Below are 15,214 nucleotides of genomic sequence, written 5' to 3'. Positions count from 1 at the left end.
TATATCCATCTCAAATGGAATATTATGAACAGGCATGTTGCTTTACATCCTGGAGAAGTGATTTGCTGTTGACTGGGACGCCCGGGTTACAGTTTATTAAAGAGCACTGTGTTCTGCTCTCTCTTTCGCTCTCTCTCTCTGGTCCTCCCTCTTCTCTCTTTGTCTCTCTTTCCCTCTGTACTCTCATTCACTCTCTTTCTTTCTCCCCTCCCTCTCATGTCCCTTCTTCTCTTCTCTCTCATGTCCCTTCCTCACTTCTCTCTCTCCTCCTCTCATGTCTCTTCCTCTCTCCTCATGTCCCTTCCCCTCCCCTCTCTCCCTCTCCCTTCTTGAATCCTTCTTTAAATCTAGTGACTATTTCACTCCGACCGCTAGTCATCTTGTAAGCTTGTAGATTTATGTCCTGCTCAGCACTGACCAGTTCTCTCTAAAGGATATGGATTAATCACAGAAAAAGGAGAGGAGAGGACTGACTTAAATGTCACTTCTGACCTCAAGTAAAACAAATGATTGTGAAGATGATGACGGGGGTAGGGATGATAATGGTAGTGATGATAATGGTGGTGGTGGTGGCAGTGATGATGATAATGGTGGTGGTGGCAGTGATGATAATGGTGGTAGTGCTGCTGCTTTTGATGACAGTGGTAATGATAATAATTGTGGTAATGATAATATTAGATATGAATGGTGATGATGATGTCAATCAAATCTAATTATGCCTAGGGCATATCTTCTTCATACAGTCTCTTTGAGGGCCTTTATAAATGAATCTCCCTGACCGCTAAGGAACATTGATTATCCAGCCAGACATGGTGTTCTCCTTGAATTATTTACTTCCTCCTTCGATCCAGCCATCCTGTTCCTACCATGTATCCCCCTCTTTTCTTCTCCCCCTGCTTCTTGCCTTTGATACGTTCCAGCCAGGGGGAGGAAGGCATTGGCTACTTTAAAGAGGACAAGCCACTGAGGAAACATCGATAGAGTGGATGGATACTATCAACATGCATCCTTCCTTGAAGAAATCCCTGATCTAGCATTGCTGGATTGGTGAAAGCTGTGTGATAAAACTCAATCAATCAATCAATGAAATGTATTTATAAAGCCCTTTTTACATCAGCAGATGTCACAAAGTGCTTAGACAGAACCAGCCTTAAACAGCAAGCAATGCAGATGTAGAAGCACAATGGATAGGAAAAACTCCATAGAAAGGCCGGCACCTAGGAAGAAACCTAGAGAGGAACCAGGCTCTGAGGGGTGGCCAGTCCTCTACTGGCTGTGCCGGGTGGAAATTATAAGAGTACATGGCCATTAAGGCCAGATCGTTCTTCAAGATGTTCAGACATTCATAGATGACCAGCAGGGTTAAATAATAATCACAGTGGTTGTAGAGGGTGCAGCAGGTCAGTACATCAGGAGTAAATGTCAGTTTGTTTTTCATAGCCGAGCACTGTTGTTTACGCCTATCTATTTGTGTTACAGTAAGTCAGTGATAACTTCAAGGAAAGGAGGAAGGAACAATGTGTTTTTAAGGTATTCAGTTACGGTCTTCATGTTTTGTTGTGGCACATTCCTTTAAGATGATGTCCTCCCATCAGGAATAGCTATACAAGTTACGATGTGTAGTGTAGTGCTTTGACAGCATAGCTTCATTTTATGAAGAATAGTGGCTATTATTTTTTTATACACCGGAGCCTTTCTTTCAAGACAAACACGGATTCTGTCATCATCTGTAATGCCATGTAGGCTACTGTTGTAGTGTTACAGCTCTGCACTGTACTTACTGACAGATGTACAATTCTCATGTAACTCAAGTGATTGTTCCATCTAGCAATTCTATTTGGAAATGATATATGCCCTCTTTTTTCCCACAGAACGTTTTACTCTGGGTTGGGTCTATAGTCTTTGAGTGCATGCTTGTGTGTGTGTGTGTGTGTGTGTGTGTGTGTGTGTGTGTGTGTGTGTGTGGGTCTGTGTGCGTCAGTGCGTGGGCACACACGTACGCATACTTATGCAATTGAGGATGTATGTGCCTTTATGTCACATATATACAGTGGGGAGAACAAGTATTTGATACACTGCAGATTTTGCAGGTTTTCCTACTTACAAAGCATGTAGATGTCTGTAATTTTTATCATAGGTACACTTCAACTGTGAGAGACAGAATCTAAAACAAAAATCCAGAAAATCACATTGTATGATTTTTAAGTAATTCATTTGCATTTTATTGCATGACATAAGTATTCGATCACCTACCAACCAGTAAGAATTCCGGCTCTCACAGACCTGTTAGTTTTTCTTTAAGAAGCCCTCCTGTTCTCCACTCATTACCTGTATTAAGTGCACCTGTTTGAACTCATTACCTGTATAAAAGACACCTGTCCACACACTCAATCAAACAGACTCCAACCTCTCCACAATGGCCAAGACCAGAGAGCTGTGTAAGGACATCAGGGTTAAATTGTAGACCTGCACAAGGCTGGGATGGGCTACATGACAATAGGCAAGCAGCTTGGTAAGAAGGCAACAACTGTTGGCGCAATTGTTAGAAAATGGAAGAAGTTCAAGATGACGGTCAATCACCCTCGGTCTGGGGCTCCATGCAAGATCTCACCTCGTGGGGCATCAATGATCATGAGGAAGGTGAGGGATCCGCCCAGAACTACACGGCAGGACCTGGTCAATGACCTGAAGAGAGCTGGGACCACAGTCTCAAAGAAAACCATTAGTAACACACTACGCCGTCATGGATTAAAATCCTGCAGCGCACGCAAGGTCCCCCTGCTCAAGCCAGCGCATGTCCAGGCCTGTCTAATGTTTGCCAATGACCATCTGGATGATCAAGAGGAGGAATGGGAGAAGGTCATGTGGTCTGATGAGACAAAAATAGAGCTTTTTGGTCTAAACTCCACTCGCCGTGTTTGGAGGAAGAAGAAGGATGAGTACAACCCCAAGAACACCATCCCAACCGTGAAGCATGGAGGTGGAAACATCATTCTTTGGGGATGCTTTTCTGCAAAGGGGACAGGACGACTGCACCGTATTGAGGGGAGGATGGATGGGGCCATGTATCGCGAGATCTTGGCCAACAACCTCCTTCCCTCAGTAAGAGCATTGAAGATGGGTCGTGGCTGGGTCTTCCAGCATGACAACGACCCGAAACACACAGCCAGGGCAACTAAGGAGTGGCTCCGTAAGAAGCATCTCAAGGTCCTGGAGTGGCCTAGCCAGTCTCCAGACCTGAACCCAATAGAAAATCTTTGGAGGGAGCTGAAAGTCCATATTGCCCAGCGACAGCCCCGAAACCTGAAGGATCTGGAGAAGGTCTGTATGGAGGAGTGGGCCAAAATCCCTGCTGCACTGTGTGCAAACCTGGTCAAGAACTACAGGAAACGTATGATCTCTGTAATTGCAAACAAAGGTTTCTGTACCAAATATTAAGTTCTGCTTTTCTGATGTATCAAATACATCTGTCATGCAATAAAATGCAAATGAATTACTTAAAAATCATACAATGTGATTTTCTGGATTTTTGTTTTAGATTCCGTCTCTCACAGTTGAAGTGTACCTGTGATAAAAAATGACAGACCTCTACATGCTTTGTAAGTAGAAAAACCTGCAAAATCGGCAGTGTATCAAATACTTGTTCTCCCCACTGTATACATATATATAGATAGATTGATAGATAGATAGATATACACTACATGACCAAAAGTATGTGGACACCTCAAGAATTGCATTTGGCGAAAGGCTCACACATACCCAGGCTGACTGGCTCTTGCTCAGGCAAATGAGAAAAATAGTGCACTCAGGCTATCCGGAAGGCCAAAAGTGAGTTACTTTAAGGAGCAGAAGTTCTGGAAAATGGTTAAAGGCCTAGAGAATAGACCCTCCTCCTCACAGCTGCCCATGTCCCTTAAAGTTAATGATGTGGTTGTTACTGACAAGAAGCACATGGCTGAGCTCTTTAATCACCACTTCATTAAGTCAGGATTCCTATTTGACTCAGCCATGCCTCCTTGCCTGTCCAACATTTACTCATCTCCCACCCCTTCTAATGTGACTATCCCTGATGCCTCTCCCTCTTTTTCCCCTGCCCCGCTACGAAGTTTCTCCCTGCAGGCAGTCACTGAGTCTGAGGTGATAAAGGGCTCCTTAAACTTGACCCCCAAAAAACATCTGGGTCAGATGGTTTAGACCCTTTGTTCTTTAAGCTTGCAGCCCCCATCATCATCACCAAGCCTGTCTCTCCTTTCTGGTGAGGTTCCCATTGCTCGGAAGGCAGCCACGGTTCGTCCTTTATTTAAAGGTGCAGATCAAGCTGATCCTAACTATTATCTCTATTTTGCCATGTTTATCAAAAGTGTTGGAAAACTTGTCAATAATCAACTGACTGTCTTTCTTGATGTCTATAGTATTCTCTCTAGTATGCAATCTGGTTTCCACTGAGGTTATGGATGTGTCACTGCAACCTTAAAGGTCCTCAATGTTGTCACCATTGACCTTGATTCTAAGCAATGTTGTGCTGTTATTTTTATTGACTTGGCCAAAGCTTTTGATACGGAAGACCATTCCATTCTTGTGGAGTATTGGTGTCTCTGAGGGGTCTTTTGCCTGTTTTACTACCTCTCTCAAAAAGTGCAGTGTATAAAGTCTGAGAATCTGCTGTCTCAGCCACTGCCTGTCACCAAGGGAGTACCCCAATGCTCAATCCTAGGCCCCACGCTCTTCTCAATTTACATCAACAGCATAGCTCAGGCAGTAGGAAGCTCTCTCATCCATTTATATGCAGATGATACAGTCTTATACTTAGCTGGCTCCTCCCCGGATTTAGTGTTAAATGCTCTACAACAAAGCTTTCTTAGTGTCCAGCAAGCTTTCTCTACCCTTAACCTTGTTCTGAACACCTCCAAAACAAAGGTAATGTGGATAAGAATACCCCTCTCCCCACAGGTGTGATTACTACATCTGAGGGTTTAGAGCTTGAGGTAGTCACCTCATACAAGTACTTCGGAGTATGGCTAGACGGTACACTGTCCTTCTCTCAGCACATATCAAAGCTGCAGGCTAAAGTTAAATCTAGACTTGGTTTCCTCTGTCATAATCGCTCCTCTTTCACCCCAGCTGCCAAACTAACCCTGTTTCAGATGACCATCCTACCCTTGCAAGATTACGGGGACATCATTTATAGATCGGCAGGTAAGGGTGCTCTCGAGCAGCTAGATGTTCTTTACCATTCAGCCATCAGATTTGCCACCAATGCTCCTTATAGGACACATCAGTGCACTCTATACCCCTCTGTAAACTGGTCATCTCTGTATACCCGTTGCAAGACCCACTGGTTGATGCTTATTTATAAAACCCTCTTAGGCCTCACTCCCCCCTATCTGAGATATCTACTGCAGCCCTCATCCTCCACATACAACACCCGTTATGCCAGTCACATTCTGTTAAACGTCCCGAAAGCACACACCTCCCTGGGTTACTCCTCTTTTCAGTTTGCTGCAGCTAACGACTGGAACGAGCTGCAACAAACACTCAAACGGGATAGTTTTATCTCAATCTCTTCATTCAATGACTCAATCATGGACACTCTTACTGACAGTTGTGGCTGCTTTGCGTGATATATTGTTATCTTTACCTTCTTGCCCTTTGTGCTGATGTCTGTGCCCAATAATGTTTGTACCATGTTTTGTGCTGCTACCATGCTGTGGCTCACAGTCGGGCGTTCCAATTCATCCCAAAGGTGTTCGATGGGGTTGAGGTCAGAGCTCTGTGCAGGCCAGTCAAGATCTTCCACACCGATCTCGACAAACCATTTCTAGACCTCGATTTATGGACGGGGGTCAGAGCTGTTGTCATGCTGGAACAGGAAAGGGCCTTCCTCAAACCGTTGCCACAAAGTTGGGAGCACAGAATCCTCTAGAATGCCATTGTATGCAGCGCTGTATGCAGCGTTATATGTAGCGTTAAGATTTCACTTCACTGGAGCTAAGGGGCCTAGCCCGATCCATGGAAAACAGCCCGAGACCATTATTCCTCCTCCATCAAACTTGACTGTTGGCACTATGCATTCGGGCAGGTAATGTTTTCCTGGCATCCGCCAAACCCAGATTTGTCCGTTGGACTGCCAGATAGTGAAGCGTAATTCATCACGCGTTTACACTGCGCCAGAGTCCAATGGTGGCGAGCTTTACACCACGCCAGTCGACGCTTGGCATTGTGCATGGTGATCTTAGGCTTGCGTGCGACTGCTTCGCCATCAAAACCCATTTCATGAAGCTCCCGACGAACAGTTTTGTGCTGAAGTTTGTGCTGAAGTTGGAACCTAGGACAGATGCGCTTTTTATGCGCTTCAGCACCCGGTGGTCCCGTTCTGTGAGCTTGTGTGGCCTACCACTTCCCGGCTGAGCTTGTTGCTCCTAGACATTTCCACTTCACAATAACAGCACTTACAGTTGACCGGGGCAGCTCTAGCAGGGCAGAAATTTGACGAGCTGACTTGTTGGAAAGGTGGCATCCTATGACGGTACCACGTTGAAAGTCACTGAGCTCGTCAATAAGGCCATTCTACTGCGAATATTTGTCTATGGAGATTGCATGGCTGAGTGCTTGAGTTTATACACCTTTCAGTAATGGGTGTGGCTGAATTAGCCGAATCCACTCATTTGAAGGGGTGTTCACATACGTTTGTATATGTAGTGTCCATGCACAAGGAATGCAAGCGGCCTTCATGAATATTTGATGAATGCAGATCTATACAGGTAGATCTTAATCAGATCCCTATGTGGCGAGCAGAGAGGAGTAGAGCGGGTGTTATTTACATACAGTCACCGCACAGGCAGGAGAGCAGCAGGCATATAGGTGGGGGAACCCAGTGCCCTGCAAATGCCAGACTTAGTAACGCCCACTCTATGACAAGGGTCGTGTGTGTGCGTGTGTGTGTGTGTGTGAGACGGAGAGAGAGACTGTGTATGTGTCTGTGTGTCTGTTTATGCAACAGTGTATTGATCTGTGAGAAGACCGGTGCAGTGATGCAGAGTGTAACATGCTAAGGAAATGGATGTGCCAATACCTCACTGACAGGACATGGGTGTTTTCTGGTTTATGCTTGTTCAACATGTTCTACCCAATGACGCCCCAGGTGTTCCAAGACATTGGTGAGGAATGATTGTAGAAAATGTCATTATAGATTTTAGACTACACTTTTCCTCATAGTGTTACGGTGCTTCTAGCAACCCCTTGTCATAGATAAGAAATGTGCATGAAGAAAAACGCAAATGTATCTTCGTTATAGCCTGACATCAAAACAGATTTTGCCCAGGATTCCGTATGGTTTAACCAGGCTTTCTCTCTTATGTAGTGAGGGAACATCACTACATCAAAACCCCTGCTGCTACTGTCATTTTAGACACTTTTTGGCGCTTAGCCTATTTCCCTTCTCCCCCTCTCTCCATACTTTGAGTTGCTTTATTTTCTACACATCCGACCTTCAGTACATCTCGTCATTGAGGGAGGCAAAACAAAGCAACAAATCAATTGGGGAAGGCATACTGGGGATCCATTTCATTCAGATTGACACCCCAAGGCTAACATCGGCCGGCGTGACTGTTTTTAATAGTGTACACGGGAGAGCCAATTCCGTCTCACCACAGTATATATTATAATAATGCTTCAGTAAAACCACCTGAAACAAAGATTGCTGAACAAATTTCAATTTCACGCTGTTAACACGTTTCATGTGGAGCCTTATGGATATAAATATATATATATATATATATATATTGTGGTCATGTATTGCGTATTTGCATGAGTTTCGACACCCACGGTGGGAAAGATGTCATGCAGTACAGGCTACTGTATAAATGGTCCCACCATAAACGGAACATACGAGCTAATGAAGCCTTTCTAAGGACTCTATAGATGTTTTAGAAATGATGCATAAGTCAATGTCATGCTATACAAAGGGTTGCAAACACTTGTGCCACATTTGACCAAGGAACAGATATTTCATAACACCCTTTGTGTAGTATAATCAATAGTGCTTATGAAGATTTTATGAATGCTCTATAAAGCCTTATTTATGTGTTGTTGGACAGAGGAGTATGCTCCAGTAAGTCTTTATATGTTGTTGGACAGGGGAGTATGCTCCAGTAAGTATTTATGTGTTGTTGGACAGAGGAGTATGCTCCAGTAAGTATTTATGTGTTGTTGGACAGAGGAGTATGCTCCAGTAAGTATTTATGTGTTGTTGGACAGAAGAGTATGCTCCAGTAAGTATTTATGTGTTGTTGGACAGAGGAGTATGCTCCAGTAAGTATTTATGTGTTGTTGGACAGAGGAGTATGCTCCAGTAAGTCTTTATATGTTGTTGGACAGAAGAGTATGCTCCAGTAAGTATTTATGTGTTGTTGGACAGAGGAGTATGCTCCAGTAAGTATTTATGTGTTGTTGGACAGAGGAGTATGCTCCAGTAAGTCTTTATAAGTTGTTGGACAGGGGAGTATGCTCCAGTAAGTCTTTATATGTTGTTGGACAGAAGAGTATGCTCCAGTAAGTCTTTATATGTTGTTGGACAGAAGAGTATGCTCCAGTAAGTCTTTATATGTTGTTGGACAGAGGAGTATGCTCCAGTATGTCTTTATGTGTTGTTGGACAGAGGAGTATGCACCAGTAAGTCTTTATATGTTGTTGGACAGGGGAGTATGCTCCAGTAAGTCTTTATATGTTGTTGGACAGGGGAGTATGCTCCAGTAAGTCTTTATGTTGTTGGACAGAAGAGTATGCTCCAGTAAGTATTTATGTGTTGTTGGACAGAGGAGTATGCTCCAGTAAGTCTTTATGTTGTTGGACAGAGGAGTATGCTCCAGTAAGGATCTCTTACTCAGTTTCTGGAGGTCTGTAGACTTTCACTCCAATTGCAATGAACCTACTACCCTTCTTCCCTGTTGTGATGAATCTTGCTGGAACTGGTATTGAATTAGCACTCTCTTTCATTTAGTATAGATTAGAAGATCACAATGCACGAGTGAAATACTGTAGACTCTGGAACAATAGACTGGAACAATTGATGAAATGTCTATTTGAGGCTCTGGGTCAACTATACAGATCCTATAGATGGGTTGGCTGACAACGTGCATCGTTGGGGCTGAAAGCCGTGTGGTGTTATGATTATGAGCGGTCAGATAACTAAACAACAATGACAAAAAGCTGCAATGTGGGGAATCTTAGGTGGCTCATTTCAGCTAGTTCTTGATACCAGCAACATAACAATCTATTTGAGAGACAACAATTGCTCATTGTGCACAGTTATGTTTTCAAAAAACATTTGGAGACGAAATATACTTTACATGTTGTCAACAATCTAAGCCAACCCCTTCTGTTTTGCGGCTAAACAACCAACCCTATGGAACCTTCCTGCAAAGATATTAGAAACGGAGGAGATAAGAATCTCAGCGGGAAATGTATGGAGAAATGCATAACGCTCTACCCAGCAGTTTCCACAAATCACGTTGTCATGCTGTGTCGTGCGGTTGCTAAGCTAATCGTCACGCAATACTTTCTAAAATTCAGGTTATGGGTCAAGAAGGGAATTACTCTTTTCACGGTGCAATAATGAAGTAACTTTTTTGTAGCAGTTTAGGAGTACTTACGCAGCAGTAAGTAAACCTGATATTTTACTAAGGTTGAGCTTCTTCACGTAATTCGTTCTCATTTTGTGTTTTTGTGCTAGCGCCCAATTAACTCCTTGGAGAGATCTCCTTGTCGGAGTGTACCCAGAATGCTCCGGGCAGCCCATTGACGATATAGGGGCAACGTAGTGTAATGACCTGACTAGATCATAAATGAACAATTGTCCAGGCAGAGGCTTGAGTTTGCGAATTGACGGTTTATTAAACCAACTTTACACAGGCTACTGTTTGGGCCGTAGCACACGCCAAAAAGATGACAGATAACCCACAAGCCAATCGTGACCTTCTGTTGTGAAGCCCAGACGTAAGAGAGAGAACAAAAGCTGAACCTGGTCTTAACTTCCAATGCTCCACCCCCCTGCCCAACCCCCCTCCACGCCACTCCGCCAACCACCAGGATGCCCGGTATCAGAACATTCCAGGTATTCCCGTGATTGGCAGATAGCAGGTTGATTGACATGTCGGACCCCGCGAACACCGGGTACTGGTCAGTACAACACAACCACCTCCTAGCCTAACACATAACACACAGCTGTCTGTGCGGGTCGCTACAGTAGTTTCCCATCTCCTCAAAAGTGTCATCCTCATCTTCCAATTGACCCTTTGTTAATCCCCCCATCCTTACTGTTGCAACCTCGGAGAACATGTCCCCCTTCTAACCACTGGCAAAATCCACTCACAATGATCTCAAACTGTTTTTAATACGCAATTACATTTAAATGAAACACAGACTACCCCTACTTAATCAGGAAACTCTTGGATATGTTGTGGTGGACTGTCATTGGAATTGCTTCACGGGAACCTGCTAAAATTGTTTGTAGTGTGGCTAGCCAGTGTCAGCATGTAGTCAAAGCTAGCTACAACCACTTTTGGAGTAAACTAGTGCTCTCAAATCCTTTTCTGCTGACGACAGTAGATGGGAGTTGTATTAATAACATGGCTAACATAGCTAGCTAACGTATATTAAGTGGCTAGCTAGCTTTAGCAACGTTTGGTGGTCAATGATGTCTGAGCTAGCAAACCATGTAACACATTTATAATTTCAGATTCGAAAAATACTCCCAACAGGCTCTTCATTTTAGGAATCACGGTAGCAAGTACTCCTGTTGCACTATTCAATTATTTAGCCATTAAAAAAATAAATAATTATAATTAAGAAAATTATCCGTTTTTCCCACTTCCCTCACTGCTTTCATGTGTTTCAAACATGAGTTTCAGCTTGCCTGAGGTGTCAGACTTGACAACAGTTGCTGTCAATTGGAGCTCTAGATTGGTTGGCCAAAATTCTGTGTCGGGGCTAAGCGAAGGGTCCATTGGCCCATTATACTCTCCATGTTGGGGGAGAGAGAGAGGGAATGTGAGAGAAAGAGGGTTTATTGAACATGTTCTGATCTCACAAATAAATCACTGTTGGGAGCATATCAGTTGCGGACATTGTTTCATATTTTTCAGTATTCTCAGTTCTCTCTTGACACTTGTGAAGAGCTCTTTTGAGAGGCCAATTTCAAGTCGCATAAGAAAGTACAAAAATGCATGACAGTAGTATTTCAAGTGCTTATGTTCAATAAACCCGCTTTCTCTCGCATTCCCTCTCTCTCTCTGCCTCTAAACTCAACATGCAGTCAAACATCAACGATTACTCACTGCTGCAGTAGCAAAACTTCTGTCATAAATGTCTCATCAGCGGTGTCACTGATGTCAGAATTCTCTCTTCAGTTCCAGGAACTCGAGTGCTGGCCACCGGAGGGGCTTCTTCTAACAAGGACATTCTGCAGGTTGGTGGTGTTGATAACCGTCTCATGTTTTTATAAACTCTCTTTTTGCCTTTTTCTATCCCCTACAAATGGTTTATTTATAACCCCTGTTTCTCAAAGGCGCTACTGTGTGGTTTGGATAAAAACGCTCACACACACACACACACACACACACACACAGTAGCTGATTACAGTATGTGTGCTGTCCTCAGGTTGAGGCGTGAAGCTAATGCCATCTGACTGCCATGTCTCCTGCAGGGCCACACAGCTGTGTTTGAGGCCTTGTGATTCGTGTAACCCCGGCTGACCTCTCTCTCCATACATTAGGCCCTGTGTGTGTTCTCATGGCCCCTTTGTTGTGCTCAGCCCAGCACACCCCATGCATTTACAATGTGCTCCCCCTCGAGCAAGACACTTGGCTACAGTCCCTTCACTATATTTGTGTGGGTGTTGTGGAATTGGTGCTGGGCATGCTCAGTTTCAATGATATTGACATGATGCAGTATTGGAAATGGAGCCATTAGAATGCGTTGCCATGCCAAGCCCCTGTGGAACAGACATTTGTTATGTATTCATATTCTCTCTGTGATGATGTTGTTACATGTTAGAAATATTTTGACGCTACAGATGTTTTGTTTGCCGTCTAATTATTTTTTTATTACAAAACATAATGTTGTATCGCTTCACGCCTTAACAAGGTTATTCCCTGATGATTGGCAAGGTAATGAAATTAGAGCGCTGCAAAATTGTGTATGTTTTACACTAAGTGAGTGGAAATGGAATCAATCGGCCTCAAAACAGGAAACAATAACCATGAGGAAACTATGCTCTTTTGTTCCTTTGTTTCGTTTCTTGTTGCGAGCGAAATGGATGAAAATGATAGCCTTCTATCCTCTCTGCAGTGTTTAGAGATCTTATTTAAGCCACCACTAACCTGTGTAAATACAGATACAATCCACAGTATAGAATTCAGTTCAGGTATGTGTCATTAGACATTGCTTTCTATATTACGGACAGTGACTCATAATGTAACATTTGCAGACAGTAATATTTCCAATAGCATGCGGCCCCATTCCTCTTCTCTCCATACTCAGGTGCTATCTGACGTGTTTGATGCTCCCGTGTACACCATTGACGTGGCCAACTCTGCCTGTCTAGGCTGTGGCTACAGGGCCCTGCAAGGTGAGTAAGACTGACATATACAACAGAGTTTCTCCAACGCTGGCCCCGGAGAGCTGCGATACTGGGTGTGCAGGTTTTTGTTCCAGCCCAGCACCAATACCCCTGCTTTAAATCATCAACTAATCTTGGTCTTTGGTCTGAACCATAATAGCGGATTCAGCTGGTGTTACTGCAGGGCTAGAACAAAAGACTGTGCTTGCAGTAGCTCTCCAGGACCGGAGTTGAAGAACGCTGCTATACGAACCCTTATGGAGATACATGTACAGAGTGACTCATGCTGTTATTCAATATAATTTCCTGCCTCCTTTGTCCTTTGGTATATTAGCATTATTTTGTGTTCAGCCGATTCCTCCATCTGATGGAGTTTAGAGGGCACCCATGTTGGATATGTTTATGCTGGACATTAAAAGGATGTCCAGTAATTCACTCACATGTTCATCTGGAAGTGTACTAAATTAAGACAAATGAAAACATTTTCCTCAGTGAATTCTCTTGAACTTTGACACTTCAAAGGCTTAAGCCAGCATGGAACCGGCATACAGAAAAGATCAAGCGGTTAATAATTCTAAGAGACGATTTTTTTGCAGCATCAAATAATCTGAAGAAGTCTTTCCTTCGAAGTGTACTAGGCAGGGATATATCATAGAAGCTGCATTCAAACAGTAAGACAAATGTGTGCATTTCATTGAAAATTTGGATTGATGTTCTGTTTGTGCAGCTGACATGTTTTGTCATAATAATCAATTGATTAGTCTGATTCATGGGGATTTTTGGGCATGAATTTTGTCATCTGGAAGTTTGATCAATGGGATCGATTGTCTCTCATTGTCCCATTATCATAAAGATGAAATGCTATTTCCTTCCCCAAAATCGAATGTATGTACAGTAGCAGACCTGGGTTCAAATAATATTTGTTGTTTCAAATACACTAGCTGCTCTTGATTGAGCTCACCTGAGGAAATGGACCCAATGGAATATTCCCAAAAGTTCAAACCCCGCCCATCTGGCACTCCAGGCAGGCGCAATCAAATACTCAACGTAGATTAAAGACAAGTACTATTTGAATCCATGTCTGAATCATCTGACGTACAGCAGGAAAGAGAAAAGACAGTCAACACTTAGTAATCCTTTTGTCAGTAAGTCACAGCTTTTAAATGTCAGCGAGAGGAATTTAATGTCTTAGCATTTAATAAATGGCATTGAATCGATGGCTTTTTAGAGATTAGCACTCCTAAATTAGGCTTTAATTCTTATTTTATTATGCATACTTGTTTTGCGGTCTCACCTTTCACCAATGTTTTCCCGGTTTCCATAAACACTGCTTATGCGCCTCGGGTCTTTGATTGAGTCTGCCTAGAGTGCCGGATGGGCAGGGCTTGCACTTTTAAGATGATTCCATTGGTTCGGTCATGCCAGGCAAGCTTAATCGAGCGCAGCTAAAGTACGAAATAAAGTGAATACCATCTGAACCCAGGTGTGGTTTCAATGTACCAAGCCACAGTGTGAGGCAATTACAACACTGCTCAAAGATCTAGCTCGTGTTACAATGGCCAAAACACGAAACAATTCGACACTGAAGGCTTGAATCTCCTCATTAGCGATACTCTATATAGAGATTATGAATGAGGGAGGAAGATATATGATTTATGAGTAGCTTAGAGGCAGATAGACAAAACAGTATAACAAAGCCAGAGAAATGTACGGCATGTGTTTGATTAATCAGGCCTTTTGCTTCACCACCAGTCTAATCATTAGATCTTGTCATAAGTTGCTCATAAAAAAGAATGCCTGCGGAGATGATGTTGACGAGAGCTCATCTCTTCACACTGTTAATTAAACAATAAAGAATGAAGTGTCTCTGCGTCCTCCCCTCCCCCACTTCGCAAACACCAGGCCCTGCGCGACGCAATACATGGTCTGGGGGGAACAGAGACAGAGCCACTGTTCTAGGTCCTACGACGACAACCAAAGTCCATTTTCATTACATGCAGTGCTCAGTTTGAATCGCTTGTCATTGTTTATTATATTCCAGAGGTGGGAAGCAGGGCGGGGGTGGAGGGTCTGAATCTGGGGGATAGTGGTTGGGTTGAGCAGGTGTGGGGGGGGGGGGGGGGTAACGTGCTTCTCCAGTGTAATTTCTATGCTGAGTGATCTCATTAATATTAGTATTTCTGTCATGTTTTAGGGTGACGGGGGAGACAGTTCCTGTATGTTGTTGACAGGCCGGGCTTTTTGGCCTCATTTTAGATTCCACGCCAGGGACCGAGGCTTAGAAACTAACCAATAAATACGTCTCTAAAATGTAGCCCGGATGGAACCTGACTTCATTCAATAAGTCTGCCAAGACCAATTGCCTCCACGTCTTCGGGACGGTTGAAATGAAGCACTCTGTCTTTTTTGGCAGAAACACATGCGAGTGCATGTGTGCGCACTCACACACACACACACACAAATGAAGGCTATCGAGCGGAGAAAGGAATTGTTCTATGCCGTGTTTTGGCTTGAGTCAAATGTTGGATGTCGTGCCACAGTTTCTCAGCCATGGCTCACTAGGTACAGCTAAGTAAATACATGGATTTTTGATTACCA

General features: G+C 43.5%; 1 protein-coding gene across 5 annotated transcripts in view; it reads left to right on the top strand.

Moving 5' to 3' along the window:
- The window catches only part of xylb (xylulokinase homolog (H. influenzae)), a 61,509-nt gene that overhangs the window by 19,160 nt on the left and 27,135 nt on the right, over positions 1-15,214 (top strand). For all 5 annotated transcript variants that reach the window (XR_010464062.1, XR_010464061.1, XR_010464063.1 and 2 more), the window contains 2 exons: positions 11,406-11,464; positions 12,538-12,625. Coding sequence is in view for 2 of the 5 variants with exons in the window: in XM_065019403.1 (XP_064875475.1) it covers positions 11,406-11,464; positions 12,538-12,625 (147 nt within the window). In the remaining 3 variants the exon portion in view is untranslated. The remainder of the gene's footprint in view (positions 1-11,405; positions 11,465-12,537; positions 12,626-15,214) is intronic.

Source organism: Oncorhynchus nerka, linkage group LG6 (genome assembly GCF_034236695.1).
Source record: "Oncorhynchus nerka isolate Pitt River linkage group LG6, Oner_Uvic_2.0, whole genome shotgun sequence".
NCBI classification, from domain to species: domain Eukaryota; kingdom Metazoa; phylum Chordata; class Actinopteri; order Salmoniformes; family Salmonidae; genus Oncorhynchus; species Oncorhynchus nerka.
The sequence above is the reverse complement of the archived record's forward strand: the minus strand, read 5'-3'. Positions and strand labels throughout refer to the sequence as shown.